The 20,502-nt window shown below is 39.0% G+C and overlaps 1 protein-coding gene across 2 annotated transcripts in view; it reads left to right on the top strand.

The window, feature by feature from the left end:
- Window positions 1-20,502, top strand: part of LOC111513515 (regulator of G-protein signaling 7) — a 162,339-nt gene that overhangs the window by 101,794 nt on the left and 40,043 nt on the right. For both annotated transcript variants that reach the window (XR_012464235.1, XM_074170165.1), the window contains exons 10-11: window positions 3,566-3,787; window positions 13,441-13,677. Coding sequence is in view for 1 of the 2 variants with exons in the window: in XM_074170165.1 (XP_074026266.1) it covers window positions 3,566-3,787; window positions 13,441-13,677 (459 nt within the window). In the remaining variant the exon portion in view is untranslated. The remainder of the gene's footprint in view (window positions 1-3,565; window positions 3,788-13,440; window positions 13,678-20,502) is intronic.

The following is a 20,502-nucleotide window of genomic DNA, read 5'->3' as shown; positions in this document are numbered from 1 at the left end:
TGGATGGTTCATGTATTGAGGAGTTGGGTTGCAGCAAATTTTCGAGAAATGAACCTTGTAAAACTGAGACACTAAATGAACTGGAATAAGAAGGGATTAGTTATAAAATTAGAATCTGGAAACTTGAAAATGAAATAAGTGACAAAAATTTTTGTTAAACGGTTTTATTGAAAAAAATATATAGTAATGATGTAGATATTGTACTGAAAACTAAAAAATAAACGTACGTAAACGTGAAACGTATTTTGCCTTCTTAACAATGAAATCAAATTTTTTGAGACATAATCTCTTGGATATATACTATGGTCTAGTGCAGGGGTCTCCAAACTTTGAAGCCTTCGGTCCATAATGATTTTTTCAGTTTGTTCCAAGGGCCGATTTCTGCCCTTAACTATATTTCTAGACTAGGATAGTCGCAAAGTGCGTGACCTAAGCAAACTTACGCTTTTTTTGCATTTCAATTATTATTGTGTATTGTGACACTTAACGACATTTAGAGGCGAGTAGTGGTACTATGTACTATCTTTTTCAGCTACCCGCTAGGTGGCATTAGGCGTAATTGAATATTTGGAATTACCGCGTTGGTTCGAGAAAGTTATGGTTCTAGCTAGTGTATTCCGTCCGATCACCTCGAGATGGCAGTAATAATTGCATATAAAAAGGCTAGCGGCGCAACTGCGAGTTAGTCTGCGTAGAAAAGGTGAAGGAAGCGAAACTGTCTATTGTGAAATAAAGTAACACCCGTCAATAAAAGTATTTTGATTTAACTTATTGTTTTTATGTGTGATTTGTTAGTATGGAAAAGAAGCGAAAAATCAACAGGGAATGCAGAACGTTCCAAGAAAAATGAAACTTTCAGTATTTTGTGATTGAGTCCAGTAATAATGCGCTATGTTTAATTTGTAATGAAACCATAGCTGTTCTCAAGGACTATAACGTTAAACGACACTATGAATCGAAACATCTTCAAAGTTATTCCAAGTATACAGGAAGTTTGCGGAAGGAAAAATTTGAAGCTTTGAAACGCGGACTCAAATCGCAGCAATCTTTGTTTACCAAAGCAAATACTGAACAAGAGTCTGCAACTCGCGCCAGCTTTCGTGTGGATCTTGAAATCGTAAAACGTGGCAAACCATTCACCGATGGAGAAATGATAAAAGAATGCTTGATTGCAGTAGCCGAAGAAATATGCCCCGAAAAGGTAAATTTATTTAAAAGTGTCAGTTTGTCAGCAAAAATGGACATCATGAGTGGTTTTCTAGCATTGGATGAGTCAACGGATGTGTCAGATACTGCTCAGGTGTTGATTTTCAATCGCGGAGTAGATAAAAGTTATGAAGTATATGAAGAATTTCTTGATATTGATAGTATTCACGGCACGACAACAGGGGCAGATATTTTTGAGGGAGTTGAAAATGCCATTAATAAAAAGAACCTTCGATGGAGAAATTTGAAATCTATAACAACTGATGGAGGCAAAAATATGTATGGTAAAAATAAAGAAGTGGTTGCACTTGTGTCGAAGGCTGTAGAAAATGATGGTGGTTCAAAACCATTAGTCCTACATTGTATCATTCATCAACAGTCCTTGTGCGGAAAATGTTTGGATATGTCTGAAGTTCTAAAACCAGTCATATCAGTTGTTAACTTCATCAGATCTACTGGGCTGGATCCAGTCATATCAGTTGCGGAAAAGTCCTTAAGCGCTTTTTTGAACTTCGAGCAGAGATCAAATTTTTTTTAAATGAGAAGCAGCGCTCTTTTGCCGATTTAGAAAATAGTGAATGGATGTGGAAGTTAGCCTTCTATGTCGATTTGACCAATCATATGAACGAACTGAATTTGAGATTGCAAGGAGAAAATCAGCTTCTCTCTGATTTATACACCAATATCAAATCCTTCAGGCAAAAAATTATACTATTTCAATCGCAATCACGTAAAAAATTTTTCTCATACTTAGAAACATGTGAAATATTCAGTCACACTACAGAGACTGAATTTCCCGTCAATTTTGCAATCGAAACTTTGAGTGCTTTGAAAATGAATTTTGATACCCGTTTTTCAGATTTTGATGTCATTGCGAATGAAATTAAGCTTTTTCAAAATCCTCTTGATTCTGACATTGAAACCCTGGCTCCAGAGGTCCAAATGGAAATTATTGATTTACGGTGCAGTGATATGCTTAAGAACAAATATCAAAATTCATCTTTGTTGGAATTTTATAAGAGTCTTCCACTGGAACAATTTGATAATTTGCATAAATTTGCTCGTGGGTTCTTTTCTGTTTTTGGTACTACTTACTTGTGTGAGAAAACGTTTTCCAAGATGAAGTACACAAAGAATGTTTACAGATCTCAATTAACCGATGAGCATCTTAAATCTCTTTTGATAATTGGTACAAGTAAAATCGATCCACAACTACAAAGTATTGTCGGTGGAAAATCAATTACATAAATCTCATTAGTGTTTTTGTGTTACTGTGATTCATTTCATTTATTTGTTAGTTATTAATATGCTTAAACTTAGATACTTGAGTTAAGTTTTCTTTGTCATTATTTCTGTCGTTAAGTTTTACCTTGCAAGTAAATAAAACCGAGTAATTATCATTCTGTGTTTTCTTCTTCAACTCATCACAGCAATAGTAACAACAATTAGGTAATCATTGGCTGTCGCGGGCCAGATTGATGACAGTAAATCATTGGCTGTCGCGGGCCGGATTGATGACACTGGCGGGCCGGATTGATGACACTGGCGGGCCGGATTATGTCCCGCGGGCCGTAGTTTGGAGACCCCTGGTCTAGTGTATTCTAAACTTAATATAAATATTACCATTTAAGGACACTCATCAGAAATGAATAGATTATTTATAATGCAGAAACGTATCATTAGACTAATTTTTGATCTCAAATACAAAGAATCTTGTGAGAAGCCATTCCAAGACAAAAAAAAATCATATTACCATGTATTTATCTTTACAAAATATTAAACTACGTTCATGTATATTCCCATTTGCTAACAAGAAATGAAGAAATTCACTCTCATCAAAAGAGACGGTGAAACGACTTCCATCAGGTAAAAATAAACCGTAACGAGTACAAAGGTTCGCCACTTTATGACGGGCAAAATATTTTAACTTATTACCACACAGCATCAGAAGTGAAACAAATATTCTCAAATTCAAGAAAAAAGTCAAAGACTTCTTGGTAACAAGTTGTTTTTATTCCTTGAAAGAGTATGAAAATAATATTTTTGCGTAACAAGTGTTGTTATTGATATAAGTGATATTAGATAAAATATCTTTTGTAAAATGTGACGTGTCATATATACATTCTTGTATCAAAAATGATGAATAAATTTGATTTGATTTGATTTGATTAATTCCTAGGTAGCAGTCATCACACAGACTACAACCTAGGACCTCCCGAATTATTTTTTAGCCTTCAGTACATTATCTACATCATTATCATCTTTTTTTCAATGAAACTATTCAAAATGGAACATTTTATCTCTGAATATAACACTTTCGCTTCTTCACAGTTTTTAAAAAAGTATTTTACTTTTATAGAGAATTCCTCGCCCCTGGTGCTCCCTGTGAAATCAACATAGATGGGAAAACAATGGAAAAAGTTCACCAAGAGATGAAAACACCAAGTCGATTCACTTTTGACGCTGCCCAAGAACATGTTTATACGTTGTTGTTGAAGAAGGACTGTTACCCGAGGTTCATCAGATCGGAATACTACAAGAATCTATTAGCAACAGGGATACAACTTCCTCAAAAGAAACGGTTTGTAATAATTTCTTATTAGTCAGTGGGATATGCTTGAAGACTGGCAGTAAACAAATCTAAAGAAATGAACTTTAAATGTTCAAGCCAGTCTTGGATATACCTACACAGTAGATTGAATGGACTGACGCCTATCAGAAAACAACTACTCCTACTACGTGGCTGATACCACGAAGGGCGTTGGATTATATCCGACAGGCGTCAGTGCAGGACTCTCCACAGAAAATTTCCCGCATATGCAATTGGCATATGCAAATGAAAGAGACGACCTACAATTTTGGAACGGGCATACTTGCAGACTGGTTTCGGGCTCCTTAGCCACTCGTCAGTGCAAGATAGTGACCATCATCGACCTAAAGTCAACGATATTTCATAATATCGAGTATTTCATTACTCGTCTTGAGTTGGAGCGAACATCAAAAATGTCACTCCATCTAGTGGACGAGGTACTAACCAACTGTATATCCGAAATTTGTCCGATTTCTCTGAATAAGGAAGAAAATACACGGGGAATGGAATACTCTGAAAGAATTCATCATCAATCATTGACTTCAGGTCGATGATGGTCACTATCTGTATAATAATAATGATAATGTGTCTATATTCTGGTAAATCTAGGAGTGTAGTTTTTTTATTTTCTTTTCGTGTTAACAAGTTTAATTATGTCAGTAATTAAATAATATGAATTCAACTATCAGGTACACAAATACAAATACATATCTGAATATAAATATCAGAGATGCGATTTTGTTCCATCCCTTTCATAAAAGAGGACGTATATGCTTCTCCACGCACAGGTGATTTTGATGAAACTGGGGACACGTGTGAATCGTTGTATTTGTAGCACGTGCAGTATACCGTATAATGTCCTCTGTGAGTTTGAGGTGCATATAGATTATATCAAGTAGCCACATTTTCTGCTGAAAATTCAAATTTTGGATCAAATTGGTTTGATTTTTCGTAATCGGAGTCTTTTAATTCCTATGTGACTTTCTTGTATCGTCCAAAATCTTGAATGTCACCTTCTCACCTAACGTCAGTCAGGTTGTCAATGGAATTGACATTATTTCAGAAAAAACATATTTTCAGCTATAATATCCCAAAGACATTGATAACTAACGAAATAATTTTATCACAGTTTTCGAAAGCACGTTATTTGGTAACATCCCGACGCCGAAGGCGGAGGGATGTTACCTAAAATAACGTGCTTGAGGAAGTTGTGATAAAATTATGAGTTATTTATCAATGTTCGAGGGATATTCGGTGAGAAAATTTTTTGCAATTCGAACAAAATTATTTATTGAACACACAGTTATTAAAAGAACAATTCGTATAATGATATTCCGTTGATCTTGCTGTATTTGCCTCGGTTACTGCATAGGTGTTTCCACGCATACTATTGATTATTTGGTTATGATGTTCCTGATCAATATTCAAATAAGGTTTTATGGAATTTCCATTATTGTGCCCAGTAATTTTCAACAATTGCTGTTCTTGAACTCCACTCTTGGCTAGTTGACTGACTGCAGTTGCTCTATTAGAGTGATTGGTTATTTTCCTCTGTTTCGTATCCAAGCCAATTGCTTCAGCAGAAGATTTCGTCCATCCGTTGATTATATTTCTACCCAGAGGCATATTGTCATAGCAGTTATCGCTTCCTGTCTTCCAGTGACGATTTGGCCTTAAAAATAGTCTATTTGTCTTGATATTTGTGCCTCGTTTTGATAATAATTTAATGAATAATCTGACAGGACAAGCATTGTTATCACTATTTTGAACTAACCATTTGCTAGAGGCGCAGTTCTTTGAACCCCCTTGGCAGGTTTTACTGAAAATTGGATTATATTCTATCCTATTAGTTGGAGATCCATTGTTGTCCTTTTCGATATGAAAATAATCAACTAAGCAAGCAGCACCTTCACCACCTCTCCAAGCCAATTCCACCGCTGCTATGTGATAAAATTTGCGTAGGAGTCCTATAGGGGTATTTTCATCCCAAAAGTTTATAATTTCACTCATTTCATTTGAAGTTAATGGTACTGAGCTTGTTTTGCGTTTAGTGGGATCTGTTTGTAAATTTCTTCGTGCTGCGTCGCGTGCATCTGTTAAAAAAAAAAAATCTGTTAAAAAAAAAAAAAAAAATCTGTTTTAAAATCTGTTTTTCCGTTAACCAGCTGTCGCACCCCTAAGAACGACAACCCTCAGAAGTCGAAACTTGTGCGAGCTAAGGATTAACGAGGTCTTACCTTTTAACGTGTGATTCCTAACACGGGTTGGACGATAGCAAGTGAAGATCGATCGTTCAGACTAGGGCTTGAACCACCGACCAACACGGCAGTCAATTCGAGTGACTGAACAAATCACCCACGCCGAACCGCTTGGCTACCGACCGCGCTTGTTTGAATGCAACACTTTTAAAGGGGTCTAGCATGATATTATACTCCTTGTAATACTTTTCTTGTAATAATTTGCCTGTTATATTCCATACGGTTTTAACAGTAGCCTCCTTAAACTCTGTGCTATCCTTTTTTCTCATATTAATCGCCCAATCCTTGAGTATTAATGCAAGCTTTTCGAGAGTACGATTTCCATCCAATTCATATTTTCTGGCGTCACAAAACTCCATAAATATATTCCAAGTGTATTTTTTACTATTGACAGTATTTTTTGGTGTATTTTCTTCAATGATTTTGTCAATTGCCGCATCATTTTGAACACCAAAGCGAGGAAGTGACATTTTCGAAATAAATTGAATTACTGAAATGTCAAACAACTTTATTGTGTTGGTTGCTTAGCAATGTCATGACATAAGTGATAACTACCGTGAAAACTATCCATGGGTAGTTATCAGTGTAATGATGGTTTCATTGGTTATTTCGACACACATGACTAGAAATAGACAAATTTGATAGGATAATTTTTTTGGCAAAAAATTTTCATTACAATCAGAACCAGATTTTCATATATAATTATCCAAAATGTTTTGTCCCATAAAAGTAGTGTACAATATCGGTGGAAAATCTATGAAAATCAATTATAATCCCAAGGCTATCATCAAGGCGAAGTCAAATCAGTAATTCAAAATTACCACTTAACCTTACAGAAAATCAGCAGTATGGAATATGCGTAAAATACAGAAGATTAAAAAAAATTATAATAGGACTTTTGAAGACTCGAAGATCTTGGTTTATTGCTTCCACAAAAAATTATCATAGTAGTACTTGAAACTGATCACAAAGCCTATTATGATAAGAATAGTTTGTTTCCAATATCTCCAATTTTTCGAGAAAGATTGATAACTTATGATACATCATTAAAAAGGTAAAATCAGGTTCTATTCAAACTGAAAGACTCCAATGTAGCGCCTATAAGAAAAAATAAAGTTGATGATGGTGGCCAGAAAACGAAACGTCAGATAGCAAATCTGAAGGCACCACTATGTAGCAGGCAAGAAGTGGCAATGTCAAAAGGCAATTTATTTTCGAATCATTCAAAAAGTTAAGCTAGAAAAAAATAACCATTTTCTGAAATTTCTGTTTTTCCGGATATCTCCGGATATACGCGGAATTTCTAAACTTTCTCAACGGCATATTGTTAGCCAGGTAAATGCGCAACTTTGCCCCCATCCAACCATCTTTGTATCTCTCATAGTTTCCGAGATCCCAATGGTGAGAATCAAATTTGAAACACCCTATAGATGTGTAAGGGAGTTAACAAGCTGGCTGGTATAAATAGAAAAAACAGTGGTTCAAGGATTAAACCTTGTGGCACTCCCGACTTCAATTTGAGAAAGTTCGACTGATTAGCTCCTACTGTCACACTTCAATATCTTTTCCAGATAATCATTAAACAATTCAACACCATCTTTAGATATTCTCATTTGATACAAGGCATTAGCACATCATAGTTTATAGTGCCAAATGCCCTACTAAAATCAAGAAGTATCACGGCTGTACATAAACCTTCATTTTAATCTGTGAGAATATTATCGACTGACTCTATGCAGCGAAGCGAAAGTGTAACTTTGTCCTCTTCTAAATCCAGATTGTGCCGGAGGTAAAACTGATTTTTAATTCAGGTGATTCGTCATCTAGTAATCAACAATTGTTTCCAATACGTTTTACATTATGGGTTGAATGCTTATTGCACGAAATTCCTTCAATTCTTGGGGATTAGTAGTTTTTGGTAGTGGTAATATCAGAACATTAGGAAAAACATTATTGGTGAGACAATAATTGATGACATGGGTGAAATAAGCAAGGATTACTAGACAGCATAAAAAAGTCATTTTGATATTCAAACCATTAACCCCAAATGCATTGGTTTTTATTTGGCAAAGGGTTTGGGGAATCAAAGACTGGTCGACTGGGAATTATAATTGGGATTATATAATGATGGGGATATACAGGGTGGGCCATCGAAAACTTGACATGGAGGTTTTGGGTAGGTACTAATCTTGAAAATCCGAAAAAAAGCTCAGACAGGTCGATTTTTATGGAGAGGGGGGGACAGTTTTTTTCCATTTACAGCGTCGTCACTTCAACCCCGGAGCAGAGAGGTGAACAACCCTTGGAATTTCAATGGGGAATAGGGTGCGAGCCGCACATCGTTTGGAAGATCTTGAAATTCTCCAAACAATGGTGTACATTTTTTTTTTGAATTTGGACGTATTTAAAAGAGTTCTTTCCGATAACTAACTTTTTCAATATTGTTAATAGCAACAAATTGTTGTACGCCACTGCTCAGTTGGGATATTTTTGGAACTCTTTCATTTGTTTCCTACGATCAGAGGACTACTACAATTAAGAATTGATTTAAAATGCCGTTTCTATTTCTCATTTTCATGTTAAAAGTGATATCTATATTATTACTAATAGTGAGTGCCATAAAGTGTTGCTAAAGAAACAATGGTTCACACAACTGCAGAGAGGGCTGAGTTAATTGAACTGTACTATGGAAATAGAGGTTGTGCTGCGAGAGCCGCTGAACTGTTTAATCAACAACATGGGAAGAATGTGTCGCGACAGTATTTTTTAGATTTTATTGCAAAATTTCGCGCAACTGTATCTGTAGCAAATAAAAAACGGCAAATCAAATCACCAGTAACAAATGGGGCAACACAAGTGACAATTCTGGGTCATGTTGAGCTTGACCATACTTTGAGCACAAGAAATTCAGCATTTGTTTCCGGGGTGTCACGAACTAACATTCAGTGTATTTAAAAAACCCTCAAAATTCATCCTTTTAAGATTAAATTAACGCAAGAACTGAATGATGATGATTTCGATCGACGCTTGCAATTTTGCGAGTTGGTTAGTGAACGAGCGGTGGAAAATCCAAATTTTGTTTTCAACATTTGCTTCAATAATTAATGTTTTTTTTTACCTAAATGTCACAGTTAATTGCCATAATTGTCGCTGTTGGGCTAATTCAAATCCTCACATTTTTCATGAAGGGCATACTCAACGTCCACATAAATTAAATGTGTGGGCTGGAATTTTTGGTGACAGTATTGTTGGTCCATTGTTTTTTAGAAGGCAATTTAACTGGACGAATGTATTTGTAGATTCTGGAAGATACTATGACCACAATGACCAATCAAGAACTCATTATTTATTGTGGAATTGAAATGATAATAATCGTATACGTTCTGTGGGAGGTATGTTTATGAAAATCCATTGTTACAGAGCCCTGAAGAAGAATTTGATTAAATTTGAAACGTCGTTAAAAAATTATTCTGTTACCCAACCAACCTCACGATTTGATCTCCACAAACTTTATTTGAAAAATATATCACGACATGTTTCGCTAACACAGTTGCCTCTTCAACAGTAATTTGAATATTACAAATTGCTTCTTACGCTAATATCTCTGTAACTGTAGAGTAGGGAGGGTGAGTGTAAGCCCACAGCACAGGCCACATGTGACCCATTGTACAACCTCCCGAGGAGTTGTTCTCCTAGATCATCATCCAACTTGTCCTTTCCAGGAAGGTGGACAGGTCGCTGGGATACATCTCCTTTATATCCGCAGGTGTAGGCCAAGACTCGCCGAACACACACTCTCTTATTGACGATAATTCCGGGCACTCGCACAGGACATGCCTGATAGTCTCATCTTCCTCTTCACACATCCTGCATAGAGGTGTGTCCACTAGCCACATATTATGGATGTGTTTCCTTAGTTGACAGTGACCAGCGTAGATTTTTCCTGGTCATTGCCAAATATTTCTTCGGCGCCAGCTTCCCAGGGTCACCCAAGGTGATCCTGGCAATATTACATCCTTTGGTTTCGTCCCATCTCCTTAAGGATTGAGCATGGGTGTAACACTTGACTATTTCTGCAATTGTCGAAGTCATCAGGCCGTATGTGTCACTGGGTTCTAAAATTCTTAGTCCAGCCGCTTCCTTGGCTGAAAAGTCGGCAATGCGATTACCTTTACTCCTATCGTGCCCTTTAACCCACCTCAGGATAATGTTATCATCTACCTATCTAAATCTTGGTGACACTCTAGTACTAGCCCTAAGGTTATACGTTGTCTGTTCAAGGCTAATAGGGCTTGTCTGCTGTCAGTGCAGATTGTTATATTTTCGCTAAAAATTCCGTTCTTCGTTAATTCTTTTGTGGCGATTGAGGCGAAACAGTTCTGTTTAGACCACGCTGGTATTTCTTCCCATTCCTCACTTGATCCTTAGGCTTAGTGATCTGGAGTATACTCCACAGCCTGAGCCTTCTTCGGGTTTTGAGCCGTCTGTGTAAACCCCTATTGCATTTGTACCATCTGACTCTATGTTCTGCTTTATTTGTATTTTGTAGCGTTTATTAAACAAAAACCTGGGTTCAATTGCATCGCTTGTTGCCTGCAGCAGAGGTTGCGCAGTAAGCGCTCCCCGCCACAGGCCTAGCTTAAATTGACCCATTCCTATTTCGAGGTTCACACCAGCCGTGCGCAATCGTACCATGGCCATCAACGCAATCTCCTTAACGTACAGATCAAGAGGGGTCAGGCCCGTGATTAATTCCATTGCCGCGGTTGGTGTTGTTCTCATGGCTCCTGTGATGTTTAAACAAGCTATTCGCTGTATTTGGTATAATTTTTAGATGGCCGTTGCTTGTAGAACTTTCGGTTCCCATGCAATGGATCCATACGTTAACGTAGGTCTTATTATTGCAGTTTAGATCCAGGTGACCACACGGGGTGAAAGACCCCATGCGCATCCCACTGTCCTCCAACATTGCTCATAAGCTACGTATGCTCTTTTTGCTCTACTCTGTAGATGAGAGTTCCATGTTGGCTTTCTGTTGAGGATAGTATCAAGGTATTTTACCTCTTCAGAGACTGTTTAGTTTGCTTTTGAAGATTTTGGTAGGTTTTAAGCCCGTTAAACTTCTTTTTCTGGTGGAAAGAACCATTTCAGTCTTCTTGGAATTGATTGACAGTGAGTGTTCCTTACACCATGTTTCTAATAATCTGAGCCCATCCTGCGCCCTATCGCACAGTGTATTTACAAATTTGCCGGTCTGCAAGATAACTATGTCATCTGCGTATGCAATTGTGTAGTATCTATTTTTGTTAAGGTGATTAATTAGGGTATCCAGAACTATGTTCCAGAGGATGGGTGACAATACCCTTCCCTGTGGACATTTCTTCATGACCAGTCCTTTCACTGTGATGTCTTCTACTTTAATACTTATTGCTCTACTAGAGAGCATTTTGAGTATCCGTTCTCCTTCTACCAGGGGTACATTCCTTGAGTGTAGTTGCTGGGTAATTGTTGGGAAGGTTGTTTTATCAAACGTTTCCTCTATATCTATGAATATACCCAGGGTGGATTCTTTGTTGTCCAATGATCTCTCGATTCTGCTAACCACATGGTGAAGGGCCGAATCAGTAGACCTTCCCGGAGTATATCCATGCTGATTTGGATGAAGTGGGTTGTGAACTAGTAATTCATCTCTTATGAACCGTTCACATAGCCTCTCCATGGTTTTTAAGAAAGACGATGTGAGACTAATTGGTCGGAATGCTTTTGATAGGGTGTTGCAGTCCATCCTAACTGGTATGGGTATAAATACTACTCTTACTTCTCTCCACTTACTGAGAACATACCTCAGAGCTAGAGAGGCTCTGAATATTCTAACCAGCTGCGGCATAAGAGTGTCCAGTTCCCACTGAAGTGGAGTGGTCTTATATCGTCAGGTCCTGGTGACTTGAAGGAGGAAAAGCCCGATATAGCCCATCTCATTTTGTCCACATCAATTACTGCACTATCAGATAGTTAGTCATATTGTGGGGGTGTTGTTGGTACATCCGTCCAGTTCATCGTTCCAGGAAAGACAGAACCTGAGAAGTGAGTTTCCATAAGAATCTCAGCACTATTCTGGAGGTTGGCGGCGTTGTCGCGATTTTCCCTCGTCAGGATGCCGATACTCTTATGGTGGTCATTTGAGAGTGCCTTCTGTAGCCTAGAAGCGAGTGGAAAGTCTTCGACTGCCTCACAATAGGCTCTCCAGGCTTCTCTTTGCTTTCGTCTGCAGACTTTTTTGAACTCTCTGAGGTTGTCTTGATATATACCCTAGTCCTCTTCGAGTCTTGTACGTTTTGCCTTGTTGAAGGTCGTTCTCGCTGTCTTTCTGAGATGTTCCAATTCAGGGCACCATGTGTTGGTTGTGCCATCTGTTTGAACCATCGTCATCGGACAGGATTTCTTGCAGGCAGTGTCTATTTTGTTGTGGATAGATACCGTGTACCTTTCCAATTCTTCATTGTTGCCAAGAGTCAGGACTTCTGTAGAGAGCTACATCCGTCCTATTCGGGTCACGGGATTTTACAGTGGTCCTGAGATCCTGGTTCACCCAATAGGTCAGCCAGCGGTAGTCATTGAGATATGGTCCGAAACTTGCCAGTCTTGGATTTTGTTTGATATTTTGGCTGTAGTAAACGTGATATCTATTAATGTTTAGCTAGGGGCGTTAACAAATGTCGGCTCCGTGCCTCTATTTAAGATTGTTAGATCTTTCTTAATTATACATTCATATAGAGACTTACCTCGAGCGTTGATATCCTTACTGCCCCAGCTTGAGTTGTGAGAGTTTGAGTCGCAACCCAATATGAGCTAATATCCGCTAATATTTATATACCACAGGTAACTACAATTGGGACTACCTCCATAAACTTACCTTTAAGTGTACAATTCTTATATACCTGAGGTATTGAATCATAATTACCTGAAGCATATTATCTCACTTCCATATCAATAATTATATACTTCTTTGTTTTTTTTAAGAAAACAAGTTCAATAATGTTCAATGTTGATATATTCAAATCCAGTTGGTCATTCTTTAGAATGTTTGAAATTTCAAATTAAATAATTTTCATTGCTTCCAAATGATTCAGTTTCAAACCTTAATTTTCTATGTGTAAAATTTCGAACTCTCCGTTAAAGATATGATTTTCTTCTAAGAGATGATTTGAATATGTTGAACTTATTTTCTTATTTACATAGCTCATATGATGTTCCTGGATTCGATTGCTAAATGTTCTGCCAGTTTGACCAATATATAAGGACACGTTCCACACGTTAATTTATACTCATGATTTCTCGAATTTGGATGTTCTTCAGAAACTTTTATAGTCAACTTTTTTCACACAGGTTTTTCGGATTTGGCCAACCAAAGAAGAAAATATCCACGACGTCAACTCCAAATCAACAACACCTTCAACAGCAAGCTTCTCAAGGAACCGTAGTTATGTGTGGGGCCTTACCTAAACGCAGAGGAAGCGACAGGAGTCTTTCCGGTTCGGCTCATGAGCTTGCCATTTCGGGTGTTAAAGATTCCAAAGTGCCACATTCGCATTCTCAAAGTAATTTGAGTGATATTCCCTACAGGTAAGATCCAACTCTTTCGTTGAAAACAACTGAAACAGTTTCAGAGGCTGCGGAATACGCGCATGGCTTTACATGACGCCTTGTATAACCACACGTATAACTGTGACACTACGTTTATTCATTTCAACATGAATCAATTGTTGAATTTACAGCATCTGAGGATTGAGAAAATGTATGCTTGGAAAAGTTCAAATTCAATTAATCTTCCTCATACTAGATGTCAACGAAACTTTTAGAAAAGTCATGACTTCTAGACAAGGTGTATCAAAATGAGATTTATATTAGGTGAATGGTATGTGAAAAGGGAAGTTATCATATATTTTTCACTCTCCGGCTACTACCAGTTTCACCAGAAATAGCTCCGATTCTAAATTTTTAAATGGAATATATGGTTTTCTTTGTTTAAATTACATTTGAAATTGCCTATTGTTTGCCATAATCGGACGTAAACTAATCTAAGGACCTCAGGTGATATCAGAAAGCTACAATCGCGGAGTTTCAGTGACCAGTAGCATGACTAGTATGTCACCCATATTTGGAATAACGCAATTGAGAAACATGGAGAGTTAAGAGCTCTTGCGCTTGAAATTTCTAAGGCCTTTGACCATGTGTGGCATGAGGGTTTGCTGACCAAATTTCGATACTGTGGCTTCTCAGATCATTTTTCTGTATAGCTCTCCTGCTTCCTGAAAAAACGTTCCCTGCAAGTGGTCGTCGACGGGTATCTCTCGAATACTTGTACTATCAACGCTGGTGTTTCCCAGGGATCCCTATTGTCTCCAGCCCTCTTTTCGTTGTATGTCAACGAGTTATTGGAAAAAACCAAGATCCCAGGACATCAGCTGCGTAGAAGATATGTCAGAATTTTTAACAAAAAACGCAATCATACCACCAAAACAACATGGTTTCGTCAAAGGTAGATCAACCACCAGCAATCTACTACAATGCATGAACGATTGGACGACAGCTTACGATAGGAAAATACTGACAGATATCGTTTATCTTGACTTTGCCAAGGCTTTCGACAGGGTCCTCCCGGTGAGGAGGCTAATGCACAAACTTAACACACACGGTATTCGAGGCCAACTAAACCTATGGATTGAAAATTACACGACAGATAGAACTTTCTCGCTCAAAGTGGGTCACTCTTTTTCTTCGCACAGACAAGTTACAAGTTCTCCAGGGATCTGTTCTTGGCCCGCTCCTCTTCGTTGTTTATGCAAGTGATCTTGCTCTTCACATGAAGTCCAGCAAGTCGATACTAAACTGTATGGAAATGCCTTAGTCGAACATCATTTCCTTCAAGAAACCCTCAACTCGATTAGTCAGTGGTGCGAGGATTGGCTACGTCGACAAATGCGTCGTACTTCATCAAGGAAAGAACAATCCACTTCATACGTACACAATAAGCGGTCAATCGTTACGTACAGTGTCCTTACATGAAGACTTGGGAGTGACAATTAATACTGACTTAACTTGGTCCGAACATATAATATCCACATGCAAACGTGCAAACACACTGATTTACTTCATCCGCAAAACGTTCCTCCATCTATCATATTCAAGTTCCATAAAACTCTACAAAACCTACGTTCGTCCAATCATGGAGTATGCAGGTCCAGTGTGGTGTCCTGTTCTGGTGCGCGATAGGGACTTGTTAGAAAATGTACAGCGTCGAGCCACATGTATGACTTTTGGTGAAGTGCGTCCAACCTATCCCGAAAGACTGAGGATGGCACAACTGCTAGCTTTTGACCAACGTCGACTCCGTGGGGATCTCATCATATATTTCCGTATAGCTAAGTATAACTATGCTAATCAGAAAGAACTTTTTGTTTTCAACAATGATTCGCGGTTACGTGGACACACACTCAAATTAAATAATGAAAAATTCGCAACGAGGCAGAGACAATATTTTTTTGGGAATCGTATTTTCGAAACATGGAATAACTTACCCAACGATGTTATGAATTCCGACTCAGTGAACAGTTTCAAAAACGAAATACACATTTGCTTATTTGCTTAATCGGCTCTATGGATATATTCAATATTTTTCTTTTCTTTTTCCATGCATTGTATTAACTTGTTGATATCCTTCGTTTTTTAGGCCTACATAGGACTTTGTCCTCAGCTTTTATTCATATGTAATATTAAAAAAATAATGATAGAAATTTTGAATATCAAGGCAGGTCCAAAAAAGCTGTTGGATTCATGCCGATCGTACGAGAGCCGGTCTTTTTGAAACCTAACTACACCGTGTACTTTTTTGAGATTGTTCTCCTTCTAAGATCCACTCCGGAACGAGGCAGGAGGCTGTTACTTAAGGCTAAAGGCCTTTCAACTACCCTAAAATGGTGCGCTTGAATAATGAGCCATTAAAACAACAAGAAGCTTCAGATTAGGGTTATATTACAAAATCAATGAAAAGAATCAACGGGTATGCTTATAGACCGTAACAAATCAACGTGTAGAAAACAAAAAACAATAAGCAAAAATGTTTGAAAGGTAAGAACGGAATCTAACGAGAAAGCACGTCTAAAATAGCTGATTCTGAAACAAACCGAAAACCTAAATAACCTTATTCGAATATCGCGGGCATTCTGAAGTGAGTATATAAACTTCAAATCCGTATGTACTCATTGCTACAATATTTACACCTATGAAAGGGGTGTAGTGTGATTCATTGCCCTTCTTATATTATCCCCAACATGCAACAACAATAAGACAATTATTACAAAATCAAAATGACATCGCCACTCTCTACTGGGTTCTGGTATCCCTCTTTGGTACGGTATCCGTGTGAAATTCCAATGTTGCGAAATTCCTTTTCGGAAAGTATTTTATCGCAACTCTCCCAATTAACTCTCGATCGCGAAATAATCTTTTCGCAACTGACTTTTCAACTGACTTTCGCAACTTCTCTATCGCTATCCACTTTCGCGACCGACTTACCACAACTGTCAGATCGCCAAAGTCCCCCAATTAACTTTCGCAACTCTCTTTCGCCAAGGAATCTTTTCGCAACTCCTGTTAAAAAAAAATCTGTTTAAAATCTGTTTTTCCGTTAATCAGCTGTCGCCCCCATATAGACGACAACTCTCAGAAGTTGAGAAACTTGTGCGAGCTAAAGACTAACGAGGTCTTACCTTTCCTAACACACGAGGTCTTACCTTTCCTAACACAGTTGCGGAATCATCCCAGCTTCAATCAGATAAATTCTCTCGGGAAAAATATCTGGTCGAGGCAGGAATCGAACCCACGATCTGCCGATCGTGAGTCGGGCGCACTACCACCGCGGCCAATTCCTCTATCGCAGAATCCCTTTTCGCGACCCTATTCCGCAACTGCCCCAATCAACTACCTAATAGTATTACCAAGGCCGAAAACTGTTCGTAACACTCCTACCTTATACCGTTCCCTGATTCATATTTCCGAATTTTTCCATAACCCTTCCTAATCAAAACCTATATGTTCTTTTCATCGAAGTCATTGGTCAGATATGGCCTAACTTCCTATCCACGAAGCTGAAATGAAACTCGTAGCTTGCATTTTCACGTTTCCAGTATTATAACGTATCAACAGGATAGCTGAAACATGACCATTCATGATGCCGCCAAAGTTCAACAATCATAAATTTAATTCAACGCTTACTCTGTTGGAAACATTTCGATGTCAAAAAACCGAGTGACCGACCCCGATCTTTATGAATAAAATTATATTTTTCGTTAACTATCGCACTGGCAGTTATTACAGTTGGAGACAATTTGGATCCTTGGCGAACACCAGCGTTGATGGTGAAAGTACTTTAAAGATATCTATCGACATTCACTTGCAGGGAACGTTTTCTCAGGAAGCTGAGAAGCCATACACAAAAATGATTCGACAATCCATAGCAATGAAGTTTGGCCAGCGAACTCTCAAGCCACACACGGGCAAAGACCTTAGAAATATCAAGCGCAAAATCTCTTGATTCTCCATGTTTCTCTATTGCATTATTACAAATATGGATGACATACGATAGAAGGTCGCTTGTTGATCTTTGTATCCGGAAGCCATATCGAGGATTGTTCAAGATATTGAAGCCTTTGTTGAGGATATAATGGTTTACGGCTTTCTTCATGATTTTTCATATCACTGATAGCAAAGCGACTGATCTATAGTTATTTGGAAGATTTTTCTTGCCCTTTTTGGGAATATGCCGCGAGCAATCTTCCAACAAGAAGGAAAAATCCCTTTCTCGTAAGACAGTTTGAAAAGTATGCAAAATACTGGTGCGAGTTCATTTGCGCACTTTTTAGGTACTCCGCGGAATCGTCTACTCCCAGCATCACTAGATGAACTGCTGTTGTCGACAGATACCCCCACAATTGCTGGAGACAAGGCTGCTGCTAGCAGGATGGCCAACCATCCTGCTAGCAGCAGGATGGTTGGCCATGGTTGGCCATGGTTGACCACAGAAACGAGAGGTGGAGCGAGTGTTTGGAATCTCTCGAACCTGAGGATGATGAGCTATGGCGAGTCACCCACAGGCTCGAGAAGAGAAAAACTGCTCCCTCCCCTCTTCACGGACAGCGCCTACTGACCGTGATATCCGGCTGGAGCAACGTGTTCAGCGAATCCTTAGGAAAAATGATGACGTCGTGATTCGTGCAGCTTCGGAGAAAGAACTAAGGGGGTACATTAGGGCCTCCAAACACAAGAAGGCTCCGGGAATCGATTCAATCAACAATAGGTTGTTGAGGCAGCTCCAGGAGAACTTCATCAGATATCTATTGGATATAATAAACAGCTCGATCGCCCTCATATACTTCCCTCGAAGATGGAAGCATGCCGTAGTTGTCATGATTCCGAAACAGGGCCAGAACCCGCTGTTTCCTTGGAATCATCGTCCGATTAGTCTGCTCTGCTCAACGGCTAAGCTGGCTGTACGCGTTTTGCTGCAAATGCTAACCGAAGAAGTTGAAGACCGAAATGTTCTACCTGATGAAAAATTCGGCTTCAGGAGAGCACACTCCACTGAGCTGCAGGCCTTGAGACTGGTCGAAAACTTAACTTAATAATAAGAAGACAGTCCATCTTGTCCTCCTGCACATTTCGAAAGCCTTCGACCGAGTATGGCACGAAGGTTTATTACATAAAATGCTCAATTTCAACCTGCCTCGAGGCCTGATCCGATGGATTAGGTTCTTTCCGAAGGGCAAAACATTTCAGGTTTGAGTTGAAGGAACCCTGTCTCCCGTCAGGAAAATCCAAGCTGGAGTGCCTCAAGGAGCTGTGCTATCTCCACTACTGTACAGCCTTTACGTGAGCGACCTTCCGAGGTTCGATCACGTGAAAGTTTCCCTATACGCCGATGATACGGCTCTCCTCGCTTCTTCAATGGGTCGAGGGTTGCCGGTCGTCTACATGCAACGCGCATTGGACGACCTCGAACGCTGGTACCTGGAGTGGAAGATTCAGGTGAACCCAGGAAAAACTCAGGCGATAGATTTGGGGAGGCGCAACGTTTCTCCAGATACAAGAGTCACGATTTCAAGCAGGGAGATCGAATGGCAAACGCGAGTCAAATACCTAGGTCTTTGGGTAAACCGCCGACTCACCTGGGTGAATCACATCGACTATATTGAGAACACAGTACAAATGAGGATAGCCAAACTCTATCCTCTGATCAATAGAAACTCTGAGCTCAGTCTTAGAAATAAGATTTTATTATACAACACGATGTTCAAGCCTGTCATTAAGTATGCTTCAGGCGCTTGGGGACAAATCACTCCGTCAAACCTCCCCACTTTGGAAAGGTTGCAAAATAAACTTCTCAGGATGCTGGTGAATGCTCCATGGTTCGTGCGGAATGAAGCCATCCGCAAAGACTTGAAGCTGATAACTATACGGCAGTCCATTCAGTCGAGGAATCAGAGAGTTTTCGAATCAGCGGAAACTCATGATAACCCATCAGACAGGGAAGCTGTAGATTATACTATAGGCGAAGGCCACACGATGTCTGTTGAAATGAACAGTTTGTTCATCAAATACCCCAGTCAGGAAGGGGTACACACGGCCAGAGTGGCATAGATGTCATTGAGCTTTATGTCGCCACCAAAACACCCTACGGCATGAACCACTCGTCCTCCTAACGAAAGACAGTTGAAAGGGTAAAGAATAAGTTTCCAACCTGATTAAGATGAAGATGACTATCGACTTTTTAGGTACGATGACGGGCACTTCATCAGGACCAGACGCCTTTTGGATATTGAGCTGTTTCAATATTCACCTGACTAGACGCTATCAAAGACTAATTTTTGGCATTGTAAATTCTGGTATGGGAATAGTAGGTGGTGCTTTTCCCAGAAAATCGACTATAGAGTAGAGTGTTCTGCTAGTAGATTTGCTTTTTCTATGGCTTTTCTTAATATTGAACAATCCGCTTCTGTTAGTGATGGAATTGTAGATTTTGTAAAGTTTTGATTAACAGCTTTAGCTACCGATCAGAAGGATCTAGACCCGTTTGGATTGGCAAGCAGTTTATCCCTAATTCTCGGATTGTGAAGTTCTTTGCTTTCATTAATTGTAAGTTTGCAGCTGTTGCAATCATCAACAAACCTCGTTCGGTTTTGGGCCGTGGGTTTATTGCTCCACTGTCGGTAGGTGAGATTTTTGAAGGCGACAGTGCGCTCGTTATTTTTGTTGCCATTAGAAGGTATAAAGTGTACCCTTTCTGCAGTCTGTAATAAAAAAATTAAAAACATTCTGCCATGAAAATTTACATGATCATCAAACAAGACAGATGAGTAATCTGTTAACAAAAAATATCAAATCTGCATTTTC

Source organism: Leptinotarsa decemlineata, unplaced genomic scaffold, assembly GCF_025532065.1.
Source record: "Leptinotarsa decemlineata unplaced genomic scaffold, Ldec_3_MD MMD2_P_RNA_scaffold_7, whole genome shotgun sequence".
Classification (NCBI taxonomy): domain Eukaryota; kingdom Metazoa; phylum Arthropoda; class Insecta; order Coleoptera; family Chrysomelidae; genus Leptinotarsa; species Leptinotarsa decemlineata.
This window is presented reverse-complemented; position numbering and strand designations above follow the sequence as displayed.